The sequence below is a fragment of the Trachemys scripta genome, chromosome 4, assembly GCF_013100865.1.
Source record: "Trachemys scripta elegans isolate TJP31775 chromosome 4, CAS_Tse_1.0, whole genome shotgun sequence".
NCBI classification, from domain to species: Eukaryota; Metazoa; Chordata; order Testudines; family Emydidae; genus Trachemys; species Trachemys scripta.
Genome location: NC_048301.1, coordinates 60,943,476 through 60,964,040, shown reverse-complemented (window position 1 = coordinate 60,964,040; position 20,565 = coordinate 60,943,476). Strand labels below are relative to the sequence as shown.

Here is a 20,565-nt window from a genome sequence, read left to right as displayed (position 1 = left end):
GCGCTGTGAGTAGGGATTCCGTATCCTAACTTTCAAAAAAATAGGACACTCCATGGGGCGGGAGGGTAGCCCCCATCCACTCCCTCCGACTGCCCCCCCTCCCCTGAACCCTCTACCCCTTCTCCAATCCCCCAGCCCTCTTACCGTGCCACTCAGACCAGCGTGTCTGGCTTCGCGCAGCGCCAGACATGCTGCTGCATACATGCTGCCGTGCTCCCCTGCGGAGCCACAGGCCCCCCCTCAAGCACCTGCCTTCCAGATTTGAACAGCTCAAAATTCAGGAGTGCTCAAGCTCAGTTTGGGCAGCTGTTACTTTATTTGTCCCAAATCAAATATACTGATCCACTGTAACTTGCTGTAGAAAAAGTAGGATAAAATTGAGCAAGAAATGCTTCCCAGTGGTTATTAGGACTGGAATTGCTATTTTCAACAGCCATTGCCTTTTTTTTGTTTGTTTCTTTAAAAGGAATACAGTGATACTGCATTGGCAAATTCCCCATAGAAAGAAAGAGTGGAACAAAAGAATAATAAAGGCACCTCAACTTTTCCTCATTTATGGAGGACAGTCTTATAATATGGATCCAGATATCCTCCAATCACACAAGCTGAAAATTGTTCTACTTTACTGCAGTTCTGTAACCATATGGGAACCAATCCTGTCTGTGTTCTGTACACATCTAAAATTCCTGCTGAATGACCAGCCCTGGGAACCAGTTACCACTGACCCAGGGCTGCGGCGGAAGGAGGGTGCAGGTCGGGGGGGGGGGGGGGGGGCCAGGGCGGGGGGGGGGGGGGGGGGGGGGGGGGGGGGGGGGGGGAGGGAGGGGGAACCCAGAGCTGGGCCGGCAGGGTGTGTGTGTTTTTGTGGGGGAGAGCCCAGGGCTGGGGAGGCAGGGTTGTGCGAGTCCAGGGCTGGGGAGGCAGGGGGGTGCAGGTCAGGGGGGTGAGAACCCAGGGTTGGGGAGGCAGGGGGGTGCGGGTGGTGGAGAAGAGCTCAGGGCTGCGGCGGCAGGGGGGTGCGGCGAGGCGCCCAGGGCTGGGATAGGGGGCAGCCAAAATTTTTTTTGCTTGGGGCGGCAAAAAACCTAGAGCTGGCCCTGATCTATACCAACTCCTTCCAACACCCTTGAAGGTAGGAGACTTGATGGGGGTATGGTGAGAGTGCTGCTGTACTCTGACAATTTCCAGAAGTGAATGTAGTAATGATTCTGTTTGGTGCACCTCACCTTTACTTGTAAGTCTGCCTGCCTGCTAGAGAATTCCCATTGGAGGTTCCTACATGGTTAGGGACACACATGTTGCTTTGTATTTTTTTATTAATTGAAAATCAAAATAATCTAGACTCAAAGTGGACACTCTGAAACATCTGTGTATGGAAAGGCCATATTCCCCATCCTTTATCTCCATCATGCCAACGGACTCTGTGCATTTCAGATATCTTCAAGGCAATCAGATCAGCAGAAGGAAAATATCATACAGGTGGAAAATTTCTTACATTGATTCAATAGAGGTGTGCATACAACAAATAGTTCCATGAGCTACAAAACAATAACAATGCTTGATTGCTGTAATCTTTGTAGACAACTTCATGTGATATTATATGAATAAAAATGTCCCTCCTGTTCATACTGTATCAGTCTCATAAAGGTTCATTTTCAAATCATAAGGATAGTTAAACAAGGCAAAATCCATCTGGTACAGCTTCTTGATCTCTTCAATTTGCTCTGAGCTCAGCTTTCTGAGATATTCTAAAGTGATATCATCACTAGTACGTTTCTCTGAGCTATATGCCTTAAAGTTAGGGTAGTGCAGATCCTCTGGAGCTCCAATGTTCCTGAGAACATGTTCAGAGTCTTGCTCCAATGTTTCAAACTTCCCCATGATGTCATAGTGAATGTTGCAAGGATCACAGAGTAGAAACATTGGTTTCCAGTGAACATCCAAATGTTCTTGGTTTTTTGTCAGAATAAACTTAACAAACTCCTGGAAAGTCACCTTTTCAGTTGAATTTTCATTTTTCCTGCACATGGCCTTGATCTCATTTGCCACGGTGATACTATAGTATGGCTCAGAGTGCAGAAGCTTGTCTCTGTAAGCTGAAACCAACCGTTCCAGGGGATCTCTGGTGAACATCACTTTGGTGTAACTGGTCAGTAATTTCTCCTGGTAGTCAGAAGGGTAAGAACTCAGCCTCTTTATCAGTGGGGTTTCGTGGATGAGATCATGGTCGACTTCATTAGCCTTTCTGCTTAGGTTCAATGTGAGGAGAAGGATGATTTTCTTCCAATTGGAGCAGCCCACCTTGGGCACCTCACAGTAGATGAACTTGTGGCTATGTTCCACAAAGATCCGTGTTGCAACATCATGTTTCAGTTTGCTTTGTGAATGAGAGAGGTTGTTCATCAGGCAGGTGGAGTTCAGTGTGTCTTTGCGATAGACTTGACTCATCAGCCAATCTTCCTTAGGAACTGGAAGAGACGATGTGTGCAAGAAAGGAAGATACACCATCAGTGTAAAGTAATTTCGCGGAATTCTCTTTTCATTCGGGAAATCACAGAACTCAAATTAACCCCTTGAGGAACTAAAATTGCAGTTTAGGATTAACACAAATCTCTAGTTTACTGTCACTTGTCTACACTATTACAGGCGTGCAACACAAGCTACTGTGATTATTAAAAGGCTTGTTAGGAGAACCTGGGAAATGAATGGCAGGAGGATTCTATTTATATATTATTTACTCACCCATCACTTTTGTTTGCCACCTGTAGAATACTCCAGAAAGAAGACTTCCAAGAATGAAAATTAGGACAAGGAAAATGAACACCTTACGGAGCACCTTGTCCACCATCTTTTCCCAGGAAGGAGAAGGATGTGGCCTTTGTGTAAGGAATCTGTCTTCCTAGCTACAAGAAAATGAGACAGTTTATTGTATGAATTTTGCTACAAAAATATCACATGCTACACAGAGTATAAGAGATCAGAGTCAGTGAGGTTCAGGAATGTGCCGTGGAGGGAACATAAGAATGGCCCTACTGGGTCAAACCAAAGGTCCATCTAGCCAGTACCCTGTTTTCCGACAGTGGCCAGTGCCAGGTGCCCCAGAGGGAATGAACAGAACAGGTAATCATCAAGTGATCCATCCCCTGTTGCTCATTCCCAGCTTCTGGCAAACAGAGGCTAGGGACAACTGGCTAATGGCCATTGATTGACCAATCCTCCATGAACTTATCTAGTTCTTTTTTGAACCCTGTTATGGTCTTGGCCTTCACAACATCCTCTGGCAAGGAGTTCCACAGGTTGACTGTGCATTGTGTGAAGAAATACTTCATTTTATTTGTTTTAAACCTGCTGCGTATTAATTTCACTTGGTGACCCCTAGTTCTTGTGTTATGAGAAGTAGTAAAAAACACTTCCTTATCTACTTTCTCTATACCAGTCATGATTTTATAGACCTCAATCATATCTCCCCTTAGCTGTCTCTTTTCCAAGCTGAAAAGTCCCAGTCTTATTAATCTCTCCTCATACAGAAGCCGTTCCATACCCTAATAATTTTTGTTGCCTTTTTCTGAACCTTTTTCAATTCCAACATATCTTTTTTGAGATGGGGCAACCACATCTGCACATAGTATTCAAGATGTGGGTGTACCATGGTTTTATATAGAGGCAACATGATATTTTCTGTCCTATTATCTATCCCTTTCTTAATTATTCCCAGCATTCTGTTTGCTTTTTTGACTGCCGCTGCACATTGAGTGGATGTTTTCAGAGAACTATCCACAATGACACCAAGATCTTTCTTGAGTGATAACAGCTCATTTAGACCCCATCATTTTATATGTATAGTTGGGATTAAGCTTTCCAATGTGCATTACTTTGCATTTATCAACAGTAAATTTCATATGCCATTTTGTTGCCCAGTCACCCAATTTTGAGAGCTCGCCGCAGTCTGCCTGGGTCTTAACTATCTTTAATAATTTTGTATCATCTGCAAATTTTGCCACCTCACTGTTTACCCTTTTTTCCAGATCACTTATGAATGTTGAATAGGACTGGGCCCAGTACAGACCCCCGGGGGACACCACTATTTACCTCCCTCCATTCTGAAAACTGACCACCTACCCTTTGTTTCCTATCTTTTAACCAGTTACCAATCCATGAGAGCACCTTCCCTCTTATTCCTTGGCAGCTTACTTTGTGTAAGAGCCTTTGGCGAGGGACCTTGTCAAAGGCTTTCTGAAAATCCTAAATATACTATATCCACTGGATCCCCTTGGTCCACATGCTTGTTGACCCCCTCAAATAATTCTGGTAGATTGGTGAGGCATGATTTCCCTTTACTAAAACCATGTTGACTCTTCTTCAACAAATTATGTTCATCTAGATGTTTGACAATATTGTTCTTTATTATAGTTTCAACCAGTTTGCCCAACACTAAGTCAGGCTTACAGGCCTGTAATTGCCAGGATCACCTCTAGAGCCCTTTTTAAAAATTGGTGTCACATTATCCTCCAGGCATGTGATACAGAAGCTGATTTAAATGATAGGTTACAGACTACAGTTAGTACTTTTGCAATTTCACATTTGAGTTTCTTCAGAACTCTTGGGTGAATACCATCTCATCCTGATGACTTACTGCTGTTTAATTTATCAATTTGTTCCAAAAGCTCCTCTAATGATACCTCAATCTGGGACAGTTCCTCAGATTTGTCACCTAAAAAGAATGGCTGCTGTATAGTCCATGCAGTGCTGGAAAGTTCCACATAAACCGATGATTTTTAATCATGTCTACACTACAAACTGTGGTCAACACAAGTCAGTCAGGGTATAATTGCTGCAGTTAGTATATCGTTTATGTGCGTGCATATTTGGCTACTTGGCACTTCACATGCTCACCAGGAATGCTTGTGTCAAAGCAAAGTGTGGTGCACCAGGGATAGGTACCTGAATGTACCATGCACCATTCTCTGGTGTAAGCCCTTCTAGAGAATTTTCCCAATGTGTTGTGGGGCACACATGAGTCACACAGGAGGGGCTGGGAGCAAGGGAGCAAGTTCTCAGCATGCAACTTTCTGCATCCCGTAATGCCATCCCTATCCCATAATTTTTGCACCTCTTTTAAAAAATCTCATAAACATATGCCCTGTCAGCCATTTCTGACAAAATCATGAGCCCACACAGCTCTGCACTGTCGCAGCCCTATGCTCTGTCATGGCGTCCGGATGGCCAATTGTCAGTCAGAAGGTCACATCGGTGTCGTGTGCAGCACCTTGGTGCTGTGTGCAGCGCCTTGGTGTCGTGTGCAACACATTGGGGCCGTGTGACCATTCTCGAACTTTCTGCCTGGTCAATTGTAGGTCACATTGGTACCGTGCGCTACAATTCCAGCGGGCCGTGTGCATAAGCCTAGTGTGCCGTGTGCAGTGCCTGTTGCGTAGAGGGCACCAGCTCGGAGCCTGGTTGGTGTAGGAGCGGGGAACCAATTAGATGCTAGCACGTGCAAGGGTCTTCGAAAACTATGTCTCTGATCTAAATCAGCAGGAGTGTCCGCTGGAAGGCCTGATCACCCTTTCAGCCAGGATCTCCTCTGGATTTAGCTAGCTCGTGTCGTGTAATTTCGGGTTCCATCTCATCATGTCCTTGGTGTCTGTACTGCTGATCAGCTGCGCCTGGAGTGTGATATGCATGTATTAATTTTTGTAGATATCCTGTTGGTTAGGCCCTTTTTCTTTATTACTTGGTACCAAATCTCTTGTACAGTGTATAGAGGGCAAATTGTTACAGTTTATTCCGTTTTGTATGCTTGTTCTGGTTTTTGGTAAATAGTTGGTTGTAGATTCCTTGTTGTTAAATGTATATAGCTTGTTTTATATTACTGCTCTGGTGATATTTCTGGTTGGTTGGTTACTTGTTTGAATTTGTATTGTTGGTTGGTAAAAGTGCTCCTCCCCAGCCCAAGTTGTGATTTTTTTCCCCATTAATAAACGGCCACCTGTTTTTGAATTGCAATCTGCCTCTGTCTCAATTTTCCCCCCTCCACTTGATCCTCATTCAAACCTGTATTGGTCTCGGACATGCACTATTGTCAAGAATGTTGCAAGCAGCGGACAAATGATCCTCCAGTATTTGCAGAGCCGCAGGAAGTACCACAATAACGGGGGACATGACAATTTCTGTGATGATAGTTTGCTAATCAACATAGCAAAAAACAATTCAAGGTTATTCACAGAGCAGCTGCAGATGGGGGAGCAACATTTCTGAGCCTGAGAAGGAAATATTAACTGGTGGGATCATTTTGTAATGCAGGTTTGGGATGATGAGCAGTGGCTGCCGGACTTTAGGAAGCACAAGGCCACATTCCTGGATCTGTGTGCTGACCTCGCCCCTGTCCTCCAGCATGGGGACAGCAGAACGAGAGCTGCGCTCACAGCGGAGAAGTGAGTGGTGATCACACAGTGGCTGCTTCCAGCGCCGCACTGCTGCCAGTCATTGGAAAATCATTTTGGTGTTGGAAAAGCCACCGTGGAGGGCCATTGTCATGCAACTGTGCAAGGCCATGAATTGTATCTTACTATACAGGACTGTGACTCTCTGCAATGTGCAGGACAATGTCGATGGATTTGCAGCTAAGTGGTTTCCAAACTGCAGTAAAGCGATAAATGATCTGCACATCCCTATTTTGGCACCATCCCACCTTGTCAGAGGGTAAATCAGCACAAAGAGCTACTTTTCCATGGTTATGCAACTGTGGGTGGAGCACACCAGGGATGCTTCACTGATATCAGCGTTGTCTGGTCAAGGAAAGTGCATGACGCTCACAGCTTTAAGAACATAAGTCTTTTCAGGAAACTGCAAGTGGGGACAATTTTTTCTGACTGGCGGATTACCTTTGGTGATACTGAAATGCTGGTGGTGATCCTGAGGGACCCAAGCTACTTGCTGTCTTGACTTATAAAACAGTACACTGGCTATCTTGACAACTCAAGGATTCGACTAGCGGCTTCACAGGGGCAGAATGACAACTGAATCTGCTTTGGGGAGATTGAAGGGATGCTGGCACCATTTACTCACTAGATTAGATCTCAGTGAGAAAAATATCCCAATGGTTATAGCCAGGGCCATCCCTAGACATTGAGGTGCCCTACCCAGCCCCCCCCCCCCACAAGGGGAGGGGATGCGGGGGGGGGGGTCCCGAGGCCTCCGCAGAGTGGGGGGCTGTGCCCAAGGTGGGGGACAGGAGAAGGCTTAGGGCTTGGAGGGCAGGGGGGAAACTGCCCCCCAGCATGAGCTGGCAGAGCAGGTTGGGGCCGGGCCACTTCACTTCCTGCCACCCAGTGATTGCAGGGCGGGCCCAACCCGCACTCACCGGGCAGTGGGAAATGGAGTGACCCAGACCCAGCCCACTCCACTCTGTTCCCCTGGCTCCCAGCCTTGGGACTTGGGGGTCAGAGGGGAACCACCCCCCAGCACTCACTGGCGGCGCAGTTGGGAGCCAGCGGAGCAGAGCGGGCTGGGGCCAGGTTGCTCCACTTCCCACCACCCGGTGAGTGCAGGGCGTGCCTGACCCCTGCTGCGGTCCCCTGGGATGTGGAGCAGGGGTGGGAACAGGTGGGGCGGAGCAGGGGCTTTGGGAAAGGGGTGAGGTGGGGGAGGGGTGGGGAAGGGGTGGAGTTGGGGCAGGAAGAAGCAGGGTGGTGGCGGGGCAGGAGCGGGGGCAGCTTTCCTGGTCGGCTCAGCCACCTGGAGGATCGGGCTGGCCGCTGGAGCAGCATGCAGCTGCCCCAAATTTTCTGGTGCCCTACGCAGCTGTGTAGTTTGCATATGGGTAAGGATGGCCCTGGTTATAGCTGCCTCTTGTGTCCTGCATAATATCTGTGAGGCAAAGGGTGAAAAGTTGCTGCCAGGGTGGAGGTGGAGCAGCTGTCTGCTGGCTTTGAACAGATCAAAGGGCCATTGGAAGAGTTCCACGTAGAAGTAGCGGCTGAGCGAGGCCTTGGAAGAGCACTTTAGTGGTCCGCACAGTAATGTGCCATGCTGGACTGTGTTCTACCTGGCCCTGAAGGGCGTTGGGTGTTGCTAGGAATTGTGTAGTGCTTGCTGTACATTTATGAATATCACTCTGTCTTTTAGTGAACCTATGAATTATGAGGTGCTCCCTGTACATTTATAATTGTTACACTGTGTTTGATACTCAACATATAAGTTCTGTGGATCTGTACAATTACAAGTAGAGGGTGCTTTGAATAGCACTAGGCATTCTGCAGTATGTTATGAAGTAATAAAGATTAATTTATTTCAAAAAAATAAAAATTTATTGCATATCCAAAACAATGCAAAAAATAATGTGCAATTAAAAAACAAAGTTATAAAATAAATTCACAGAACTCTACAATTAGAACAGTACAAAACTTTCATATCTATTTCAATCCATGCTGCCTAACATACCTGGCCTGTGAGAGCCCCGGTTGGTGTAGTGAAGCGGAGGTTTTCTTTACTGTCCCCCGGTGTGGAGTGTTAGGGGTGGGGCTGCAGCCCCTGATGCCATGTAGAATGTTGAGGGGAGTGGGGAGCTGCTGAAATAGAGTTCTCCATTGACCGCAAAGGGAAGTGAGCTCTGTTGGACCTGTAGATCAACATGAGTCTGCAGCATCTGGAATTGCTCCCTGAGAAGCCCCATTATGTCCTGCTGCATCTCTCTCTCCTTGTTCTGCTGGGACTCCTGGGCCTTTCTCCTGGCCAATCCGTCTTTGTCCAGGCTGTTTGCTGTACTCCAGGCCCTCTGTTCACAGTCCAATTCAGCACTGGCTTGCAGGATTTCGGTGAACACGTTCTTGCTAGTCTGCTTCTTTCTCCTCTTCATTAGGGTCAGGCATGCCATGGCTGAGGAGGGGGGCACTCCTCAAAGCCACAACGGCAGCAGCTACAGATAAAACAGACAGGTGTATTATTGTATTTACAGTCACAACAGTAAGCGAAAGAGAAGATAAATTTCAGAACTCCCTTCCCTTATTTACTTTAAATAAGACACACTTATTGACACTTCAGCATGGGAGCACCGCTGCACAGCACCATCAGGGACAAGGAGGGGGCAGTAAATGAGGAGGGATTTATGGATAAAACAATACCATTTTCAGCCCCCTATTTCCATGGGTACGAGTACAGGGAATGGCACTGAATACTGGCATCATTTTCCACAGGCTGTGGTGATTTTAGCTGATATCTCACTCCTGAGGGTGACAACGGCACAGAGAGCAAAGCTGGTGCTGGTATCCCAAAGCTGCCCCAGCCCATACGCCGCTAGACTGTTTATTGTAATGATGCCACCGAAGTCATCAGGGAGTGGCCTGAGAAAGTGTCCCTCTGCGGAGGAAGAAATTAGGCAGCCATCCCTAGAAACCTTTGGGAGACGATCACAGAGTATCTCCATGAAAGTTTCATTGAGATCTCTCAGGAGGATACAAGGGACATCACTATGTGCATAAACCAATTGCTCCATATGCCACCCCACCTGCCTCACGCTGCAGGGAACAGCTAATAATTCTATTTCTGTTTGTTCTATCACTATGTTTGCTCTTATGAGTGAAACAAAAACAAGGAAATACCGATGTCCTGTCCACCTTGGGATGGGCGGGGTGCTATCGTCACATTTAAACACTGTAAGGGAGAACGCATGCACACAGTTACCTGAGGTGCCTTCCCCTGCATTGGGCTCATCCGTGCTCAATGGGCAAGACTGTTTGTCCGTGATGGACTCTCGAATGGATCCTGGCTTGTGTCAGAGCTGGACCCCGCTGCTGCTTCTCCTCCTATTCTTCCTGCACCTCCTCACTCTTCCTGTCAGGGGCCTGTGTCTCGGACTCCTCAGAGGTATCCACAGTGCATTAGGGGGTGCTGGTGGGGTCTCTGCCAAGTATGGTGCGCAGCCCGTTGTAAAAGCAGCAGTCTGTGGCTCGATGCTGATTGTTGGCCTCCCTGGTCTTGTGGTATGCCTCACACAGCTCCTTGGCTTTCACCCAGCACTGCTGCTGATCTCTGTCATACCCCGCTGCCTGCATCCACCGTGCAATCTATTTGTAGATGTCCCCATTTCTACAACTGGTCTGTAGCTGTGCCCGAACAGCCTCTTCTCCGCACAGGCCTAGATAGCCAGTACCTCCTGTCTACTCCAGGCAGGAGCACAGCTAGAGCATGTAGCCAGCATAGTCGGGCAGTTGCACACAACTCTTCTGCCAGGTGGAGTCAGCAGCAACAGGGGCCAGGTTCAATATCTAGGGGTTTCTCTGAACAATACAGAACAGAACTGACGTGAGCCCCCCACCCCATAACCTGGGAAACTAACCACCCCTCAGCACCTCTCAGAGGCAACAGTTCCCCATCCACAAGCACTGAGTCTGTGTATAACAAAAGAAAGTTTTTATGAAAAGGGAAAAGGAACTCAGCATTAATTTGGCAAAACACCACAACCATGATTCAAAAGCACCTAATCATAATCAAACTACTTCCCCACACAGTATGTTGAGCAGTGTCCTTTGCCTCAGTTTTCCAACTCGCAGGGTGAAAGTCTGACAAACAAATGTTCCTTTAACACACCACTCCCCTTCCCTCCAGGGCACCCCACTCACAGTTGGTCGTCCGTGGTGAACAAAGACCCAGAGTCCAGAGGTGTGTTCACATGAAGGGGGGCATCGAGCTGCTACCACCACCTCTGCAACTGCTTCACTGCTCCTATTATCTCTGCCACTGCCTCTGCCACAATTATTCTTGCTGCTGTAATCGCAGCTGGCCACTCACTGCCACTGCTGTGATGCTGTGTTGTGAGGTTCCATTACTCAGCCCAGCTCTTACTGGTTTCACTGAGTAGTGGGGAACCTCTCTGTTGCTGCCTCTTCATCATTGTTCAGCATAACTCTGTCCCCACACCAGGTCTAAATAGCATCAATAATAAAAAAATTGTTGGTGGAAAAGAAAATTTGGAGGCATCTGTTTACATTCCATCTGCATTTTCAGGAATTAGAGGAGTCCCTACATTAATGTAAAAATGGATTTCTAATAGCTTACAGTTGCTAAAAATCATATTTAAGGCTCTGGAAAGAAAGGACTGCTTTGTCCATAAGAGGCTTTCTTTATGTCTTCCAGCTATGCTTCATGTAGAGAAGCAAATTATGGATTAGAGAACAAAATGGAAAAGTTAATAAAATCATGAGCATATTTTTAAATTATGTAGAAAAACAGAAATTAGTAATTATAGAATGTGGGATTCAATGAAGTTTGAAGTAGTCTATATATCTTAGTGAAGTATTTCTTCTTGCCATGTAACTCTTGCCAATTATTTTTAAAATTCTATGCTAAAGACATAGAGGTCACATCTTTTCCCTATATCTATTTTGCATTTATATCCATGGATTATATTTTGAGGGGATACAAACTGTTCAGAGGACTTCTAGCTATAACATTATATACTTGGGCTTTTCTTTTAAATGTAATTTTGGTATCTTGTCAATATTGATAAAAAAGTATCATCTACAAAATTATGCCTGAGTCTGTGGGAACCTCTAAAAATCCTATCACATTCTCCCATCACAAAATCTAAAGATAGAACTCATAATCTTTGAAACACAAGTTACAGTGAATAAATTGTTCAGTTATTTAGAAAACCTGCAGGAGGCAAAACAAAATCACATTAAATTTTATATATTCAAAGAGCAGTAGAGAGAGAGCGAGTTTAACATACCTGTACCGTTTCATTGGACCCAGCAAAGCCTGGACACAGAATGCCTCTCCTTACAGTTTTGCACACCTCTTGTTCAAATTTGCTTTTTGTTTGCTTAAGAACTTAGCTCAGAAGAAAATAATGTGTATTCTTGTGTGATTTATGTCAGTACAGTCTATACACTATAATACCTTCCTGTTACAGATGTTTGTAGGTATTATTCTTGGCTGCGTAAGACAGTTGGCTACGATAAAGTGGATTAGCATCAATCTTTGGTGTCTCTTTTTCCTTTACTGCATGTTCTATTATGCTTGCATTGTGCAGCCTGTTGACTTCTTATTCAACTAGAGCAGTGGTTCTCAAACTTTTGTACTGGTGACCCCTTTCACATAGCAAGCCTCTGAGTGTGACCCCCCCCCTTATAAATTTAAAACACTTTTTTATGTATATTAACACCATTATAAATGCTGGAAGCAAAGCAGGGTTTGGGATGGAGGCAGACAGTTCGCAACCCCCCATGTAATAACCTCGTGACCCCCTGAGGGGTTCTGACCCCTAGTTTGAGAACCCCTGAACTAGGGTGACCAGATGTCCTGATTTTATAGGGACAGTCCCAATATTTGGGGCTTTGTCTTATATAGGCACCCCCCGTCCTGATTTTTCACACTTGCTGTCTGGTCACCCTATATTCAACAAGGACCTGATTGAAAGACCACTGAAATCAATGTGAGAGTTTTCAATGACCCAATGGGTTTTGAATCAGGCCCCAAAATCCCCAACATTTGCTATTCTCCTTTTTTAAAATATTTGAAAAAATATAATTTCACTCTTTGTAACCATTAAAAGGAACGAGACATGAAAAAGACCCCTTCATAAAGGATGAAATGTGGGTGTACAAGTGACATCAAAATGAAATGGTACGACTCCTGCCCACTGCTGCTTTGATTGCAACCACTTAGTGATCTCTCAGTCAAGCACAGGGAATCTCACGCTGTGAAATAGGCTTTATGGGTCTGATCCAATGGCCACTGAAGCTGGTGGAATGTCTCCCATTGACTTCAGCTGTCTTTAGATCAGAGCCTGAGTCAAGACCACTCTGAGGAACTTTTCAGGGAGCAGCTCCAGCCATGGCTGTATTCTAATTCATTTAACAGCCATATTAGTGTATTCCAGAGGAATCCCAGTGTTAGTCAAGCTAGAAGGTGCCTTGTTTCTGAGGGCTGGTCTACAATACAGAATCAGGTCAACTCCAGGCATCTTACATCAGCCTAACCCTGTAAGTATCTACACTAAAATGTCGCTCCTGCCAATGTAACTTGCCCATTACTCCGACTTAATAACTCCATCTCCGCAAAAGGCGTAGTGCTTAGGTCAATGTAGTTAGGGCAACACCGTGTCAGTGTAGACACTACAGTTCTTACATCGACTTTAATGGCCCCCAGGTGGTGTCCCATAATGCCCCACCATGACCGTTCTAGTCACCTTTTGGAACTCTGCTGCCAAAGGGCCAAGTACACTGGTATATGCCTGTGACATTCCCCAGGATACCATCTGGACCGTTGAACCGCTGTGTTCCGAGGTCTCCAACAAAGGGAGCCTTCTACGTGGGGGGAGGGATAGCTCAGTGCTTTGAGCATTGGCCTGCTAAACCCAGGGTTGTGAGTTCAATCCTTGAGGGGGCCATTTGGGGCAAAATCAGTACTTGGTCCTGCTAGTGAAGGCAGGGGGCTGGACTCAATGACCTTTCAAGGTCCCTTCCAGTTCTAGGAGATAGGATATCTCCATTAATTTAATTTAATTTAATTTAATTTAATTTACACTGCTTTACTATGAGATCAGCCACTCCTGGCCAGATAACACAGTCTCCAACATGTAACTTGCTCCCAGCTGCACAATATTGAGTGCTACTAGCTAGCCTCATGAATTAAACTGCCGAGCAACGCCAGCAAGTTCTCTAGCCCCAGACTTTCCACCACAAATGTGAGTCTGGTACTGCCCACACCGCTCACTGTGCAGTACAAGCTCATATAAAGTCCCTCATTTTTTCAAAAGAAAATGATAATGCATCAGCCTTATTATACCAAATAGAGTTTCCTATACACTTTAATCCAAACACACTGGATAAGATAATAAACTTGTTTTACTGTTTTAAGTACAGAAAGATTTTAAATGATTACAAGTCATGATGCATAAAAGTCAGAATTGGTTACAAAGTAAGTAAAAAGATAAAAAACAATCTAATATCTACATTTAGCTAGCTAAATGAAGTTAAAAGCAAAAGGTTTGTCTCAACATAAGCTGCGGTAAATTTCAGCCTGAGACCCTTCCCCCTTAGTTCAGCGTCCTTCAGGTATTCCTTGATGTCTTCAGTAGAGAGAGATGGGAGGAGAAGGAGAGGTGAAGTGGAGGCCACTGTGTCTCATTTTTCTACCGCCTTCCCCTCTGTGAGGATTACCCCCAGCTGGAGTGCAGGCAACAAGCAGTTTGTTTTCGACATGAGATTTGCATGATCTTTGTGATGAAATGTAAATTTCTTGTTTATACTTTTCCCCCTGCTGAAAAATGGCTGCTAAAGCAGGTGATGACTTTAACACCTGGCTGAGGCCAGTGTGTCTCTGAAAAACCAGTTTGTGGGTGTTACCTGAAATGACAGCATATTTCAGTAACACTCATACAGTAGAATCTTATAGCTTCATACACAGTGTTGCTACACACATATATAAACAGGACAATAATGTTCAGCGAATTATGAGTTTTCCAATGATACCTCACAAGACATACTTTGTACAAAATGTATCATAGTCTTGTAAAAGGGATGAACAAAATGGCATAGCCTGTCACAATGCCCCTCTCCTCAGAAGCCTTGATAATTTTTGAAATTCTCTTTCCTCTTTGGTCAGAGTAGAGAGCTCTCCTAGCAACTACCCAGCTGACTATGCCAGCTCCACACTGCAGACACACTCCTGACTGGAGTACACAGAAGGAGGTGGATCTCCTGGGTCTCTGGGGAGAAGAGGCTGTGCAGGCACAGCTCCAATTCAGCTGTAGAAACAACGATATCTACAAACAGATTGCGAGGGGCATGGAGGAGAAGGGCTACAAGAGGGAGCTGGAGCAGTGCCATGTGAAAGTCAAGGAGCTGCAGCAGGCAAACCAGAAGGCAAGGGAGGCTAACAGTCGCTCTGGTGCAAAGCCACAGACAAAGAGCTGCATGCCTGCCTCAGTGTAGCCATCCCCCTACCCTCCCCCCCTCCCAAGAGCCCCATGGATACTTCAGGGGAGTAGGAGTCGGAGCCCCCCACCATAAACAGACATGGAGGAGGAGTAGGGGGGACCAGCGACAGGGGGAATCCAGTGGTGCAGCAAGCCAGGACCTGTTTTTGACTCCTGGATAGTTCAGCTAGTCCCTATAGTCCAGCATGGGCGAGCTTGATGCAGGGGAAGGAACCTCTGGTAAGTATGCAGTTTGCTTTAATATTGCAGGGACACAACTGTTTGTTTACTCTTTTTTACTTATGCTAGAAGAGGTAGTGAAACAACCAGTAGAGATACAGTTGTTATCTGCTTCTCATTCCTCTGTACAGTTGGGCAGTGGGGGGCCTGCAGAACAGTTTGTTAATGTGCACCAGATGTCCTGTGAATCCTCCATGGAGATCTCAAGTAAACTTTCCTGGAGGTAGCGTGCAATCCTCTGCTGAAAGGTTCTGGGGAGGGCTGCCTTACTTCTTCTGCCGTGATAGGACACTTTCCCATGCCACTCAGCCATTACTTCAGCAGGCACCATTGCAGCACACAGGCTAGCAGCATACGTACCCGGTCTGCAGCCAGACTCCTGCAGGAGCTGTTCCCTTCCTGCCTCTGTTACTCTCAGGAGTGAGATATTAGCTAAAATCACGTCCACCTGTGGAAAACAGAGCCAGTATTCAGTTCAATTGCCCTTTGCCCTATATGCATATACTTATGCCCATGAGCTAACCCCCCCCCCTTACTGTCCTAACTCGCTCCCTTCCCACCCACCCCCACCTCCCAGGCTGTACTCACCATGGCTGGGACTGCTGCTGTGCTCTATGAATCCCAAGGAGAAGTGAGAATGTAGTATTTGCAACTTGTGTGGCTCAAGGGGAGTGAGTTCAGTATACCAAGTTTCCATTTATCTTGTGAAAATACTTTCAATAGTACCTCTGTGCATTGTATCATGTCTCTCCATCCACACCAGTGGAGCAGTTCAGCCAGATAAGGAGGAGAAGGAAGAGGATACCAGATGACATGTTCCAAGAGATGCAGCAAGCCTCTGGTGCTTCGGATACTGAGCACAGGGCTTGGAGGATCACCCTCGCGGACAGCATGGACAGGGATTGAGAGGAGAAAGGCACAGGAAAAGGAGATCGACGTGCAGCCGGAAATGCTAGCGCTTCTCAAGTGGCAAACAGACATGCTGGGGACTCTTGTTGACCTTCAGGTTCAATAGACCCATGCTCACCTCCTTCTGTAGCCCATACAGAACTGCATTCCAGGACCTCACTACATATACACCCTATATTCCACGTGGCATCCAGGGCCACTACACTCCACCTACTACTCCACCGCAGGGGAGAGTACAGACAATCACATCCGCACATACACCAGCCCTGTCTCTCACAGGTCAGTGTATGTGTTTGTGAAATGGAAATGACTGTTCTTTCCCCATTCAAAAGTTCTTTTCCCTGTATTTATGAAGTTTCATTCAGTTATTTAAAAAAAGTCTGTTTACATGGTTTTGGAACAAAAGTCTATTTTTGGAAACTTAATTCATCTTTATTAGTTCACAAAATATGCTGACTGGGGCTGACATCATTTAGAGATAATAGCAATGTTATATTACCACACACACATTACAAGGTTCATACCAGGGTGCAAAACAACATTGCCAGGCACAGCACATTATAGCACACACATTATTGTGGCTCACTATTAAAATGGTATTTCAAAGCCTCCCTGAGCCATATAGCTCCTCATTGATCTCTTCTTAGAGCTCTATTATCTGGCTGCTAAAAATCAGCAGACAGCTGTTCTACATCCACCCTGGCAGAAACGTGTCCCCCTTTGCTTCACAGATACTATGAAGTACACAGCAGGCAGCTATAACTCTTGGGATATTTTTTTCACTGAGATCTAAACTCATGAGTAAAAAAACAATGAGGAGTCTGGGGGCACCTTAAAGACTAACAGATTTATTTGGGCATAAGCTTTCGTGGGTAAAAAACCCACTTCAGATGCATGGAGCGAAAATTACAGATACAGGCATAAATATATATTGGCACATGAAGAGAAGGGAGTTACCTTACAAGTGGAGAACCAATGTTGAAGGCCAATTTAGTCAAGGTGGGTGTGGTCCACTCCCAATAATTGGTGAGGAGGTGAGAGGGAAAATTGCTTTTGTAGTGAGTCAGCCACTCCCAGTCCCTATTCAAGCCCAAATTAATGGTGTTAAGTTTGCAAATGAAACTTTTTGTGGATCCAGACTAACACAGATACCCCTCTGATACTTTAAACTCATTAGTAGAGGGTGCCAGCGGCCTTTCAAACAGCCAAAGGCACATTCAACTGTCATTCTGCACCTGCTGAGCTGTAGTTGATGTGCTCCTTGGGGAAGTCGAGGTGGCCGGTGTACGGCTTCATGAGGAGTAAGGGGTAGGCTGAGTCTCACAGGATCGCTACTACCATTTCAACATCGCAATGATAATCCTCTGGTCTGGAAAGAAAGTCCCTGTTTGCAGCTTTCTGAACAGGCCAGTGTTCTTAAAGATGCACGTGTCATGCACTTTTCCTGACCATCCCCATGATCCACTGCGCTTGCAATACCATAGAGAAGTAACCCTTTCTGTTGATGTACTCTATGGCAAGGTGGTCTGGTGCCAAAATAGGGCTATGCATACCATCTATCAACCCACTGCAGTTTAGGAACCCCACTGCTGCAAAAGCATCCACTATGTCCTGCACATTGTTCAGAGTCACAGTCCTTCATAGCAGGATGTGATTAATGGCCTGCACACTTACATCACAGCAACCACCACGGTGGATTTCCCAACTCCAAATTGATTCCTGACTGATCGGTAGCAATTTGGCACTGCAAACTTCCACACAGCGATCGCCACTCACTTCCCCACTGTCAGTGCAGCTCTCATTTTGGTGTCGCTGCGCTGAAGGGCTGGGGAGAGCTTTGCACACACATCCAGGAACGTTAGGGTTAACATATTTAAAAAAATAAAAAAGAGGACACTCCACGGGGCCCTGGCCCTGCCCCTTTCCCACCCCCGCCCCAACTCCGCCCCTTCCCCGCCCTTTCCCCAAAGTCCCCGCCCTAACTCCCCCTCCTCCTTCCCAGCCACATGAAAAGGGCTGCCCGAGCGCTACCGGCTTCACAGTTTGCTGGGCAGCCTCCAGACCCTGCGCCCCTGGCTGGTGCTTCCTCAGCGTAGCTGGAGCCCGGGAGGGGAAGCGCCCAGCCAGGGGCGCAGGGTCTGGAGGCTGCCCGGCAAACCGTGAAGCTGGTAGTGCTCGGGCTTCGGACAGCCCCCATGCCTCCAGACCCTGCGCCGCCGGAGCAGAGCAGCTGGAGCCCGGGAGGGGAAGTGCTCGGCCGGCAGCTGGGGTACGGAGGCAAAAGGGCTGCCCGAAGCCGGAGCGCTCAGGCTTTGGGCAGCCCCCATGCCTCCGGACCCTGCGCCCCCGGCCGGGCACTTCCCCTCCCGGGCTCCGGCTGCTGTGCTCCTCCCCTGACTCTTCGGCTCTGTTTAAGAGCTGAGCTGCCCGAGCGCTCCAGCTTTGGGCAGCCCCCTTGCCTCCAGACCCCGAACCGCCGGCCGGGCACTTCCCCTCCCGAGCTCCAGCTGCTCTGCTCCAGCGGCGCAGGGTCCAGAGGCAAGGGGGCTTCCCGAAGCCGGTAGCGCTCGGCTCTTAAACAGAGCCGAAGAGTCAGGGAAGGAGCAGAGCAGCCGTGGGAGGGGAAGTGCCTGGCCGGTATTTTCCCGGACATGTTCGGCTTTTTGGCAATTCCCCCCGGACAGGGGTTTGATTACCAAAAAGCCGGACATGTCCGGGAAAAACCGGACGTATGGTAACCCTAAGGAACATGGTCTTGAGCATCAGAAAGTTCTGCAGTCACTGCTCATCAATCCCATACCGGTATAACGATGTGATCCCACCAGACAGTGCGTGTTTCTCAGGCTCACAACCAACGCTCCACCATCTGCAGCTGTTCTGTGAATGCCACCAACAACCTTGAATTGTTTCTTCCTATGTCCCAGCAAGGCTACAATGCACAGATGTTCCCTGCAGCTACTCTGGTGGCTCTGCAAATGCTGCGCTCATCACAAAAGGTCAGAGCTGTGCAGGGTCCTTGCTTCTCACACAGATGGCAGATGTGTGGGTTTGCGAGGCTTTTGAAATGAGGCACAAAACATTATGGGATGCAGATAAAATTATGGAATGGAGAAAACTGAATTATGGGTCATTGAAATCATGTTCCCAGTCACCTCATTTGCCCCCATGAGGCATTGCAAACCCTTCCCAAAACACCCTGTGCTAGATGATGGTAAGTTGCACAGTGGTATAGCTACCCACGGTGCAGTGCTCTCTGCATCAATGCAAGTGCTGGTAAGTGAGGAGATGCACCCCTGACACAAGGAGCGTAGTGTGGACACATAAAAGTGATTTAATTACTGTAGTGGCTGTATGTTGACGTAACTTAAGTCAACTTAATTTTGTAGTGTAGACTTACCCTGAGATGAAATCAGGCCTGATATATTGAACTAGTGGGGTCTCATCAAAAGATGGGGTGCTGGAACAATTTATATAGTGGGGGCACTGAGAGTCATTGAACCAAACTGTAAGCCCTGTAGTATATGATGGAAGCCAGGGGGTGTGGCAGCACCCCCAGAAACCTTAGTTCTAGCACCTATGCCAGAAGACCAAGATGTCTCATTGTGACCGAGACGTATTCCAAAGGACAGGACACCACACTGAGCACTGAATCCTGAGCATTAATCTCTTTTATTCCCTTTCTTGCATACACATGACAATAAGGCCATTTCTGCTAGAAGTGGGAAGGTGCAAATTGTCTTTTTGCAGAAATCAGCTATATTTTATGCTTCTTGCAGTCAGAGCCACTATGAATTATATTGTTCTCTAAGGTTACAGTGTGATTAAAAAGAAAGAAGGAGGAAATGGAGTCATAGGGACAAATTCACTGGCGCTCATATCACTCTGTAAAAGTTTGGAGTGATCAAATACACCCTCGTGTAACATTTTCTCCCCTTTGTGTATGTTCCAAAGGAGAGTAATGAAAAGATTCACTCTCAGGCTGCACATCATTTCACCTATTTAGTTTCTCAATTTTAAAACCTGTCAGCTTTCAACAATCAGGCAGAGACCAACAAAATAAATAAATAAATAAATAAAGCAAATACAGTACAGAACTGTGGTAATGTAAACTACTGAAAAAAGGGCAAGCAGCATTTTTCTTCTGCAGAGTATACTTTCAAAGCTGTATTAAGTCAATGTTCAGTTGTAAACTTTTGAAAGAACAAACATAACTTTTTGTTCAGAGTTACGAACATTTCAGAGTTACGAAATCTCCATGGCCGAGGTGTTCGTAACTCTGAGGTTCTACTGTAATAGGCAGTTGTCACAGCACATTAACTTAACTTTGGGATCAGAGTAACTAGATTCTTGCTGTATCTTGTCCAGATGCCTCTCAGTATAATGATGTGGGGGACATACATGCTGTATAGTAAAGACATCAGCAGAACACATAAGGAGTTTTAACATCCTTACATTTGGTAGTATTGAAAGCATCAGCAGTGTTACAAAACAGCAGT

At 46.5% G+C, this 20,565-nt stretch overlaps 1 protein-coding gene across 1 annotated transcript; it reads right to left on the bottom strand.

The window, feature by feature from the left end:
• Positions 1-1,002: 1,002 nt before the first annotated feature.
• Positions 1,003-15,616, bottom strand: LOC117877373 (carbohydrate sulfotransferase 9-like). Its single transcript, XM_034770449.1, has 3 exons — positions 15,521-15,616; positions 2,743-2,903; positions 1,003-2,468 (listed from the first exon to the last, which is right to left on the bottom strand). Exons 2-3 carry the CDS (start codon positions 2,846-2,848, stop codon positions 1,624-1,626), a joined length of 951 nt encoding a protein of 316 aa, XP_034626340.1. The 5' UTR covers positions 2,849-2,903; positions 15,521-15,616; the 3' UTR covers positions 1,003-1,623.
• Positions 15,617-20,565: the final 4,949 nt, after the last annotated feature.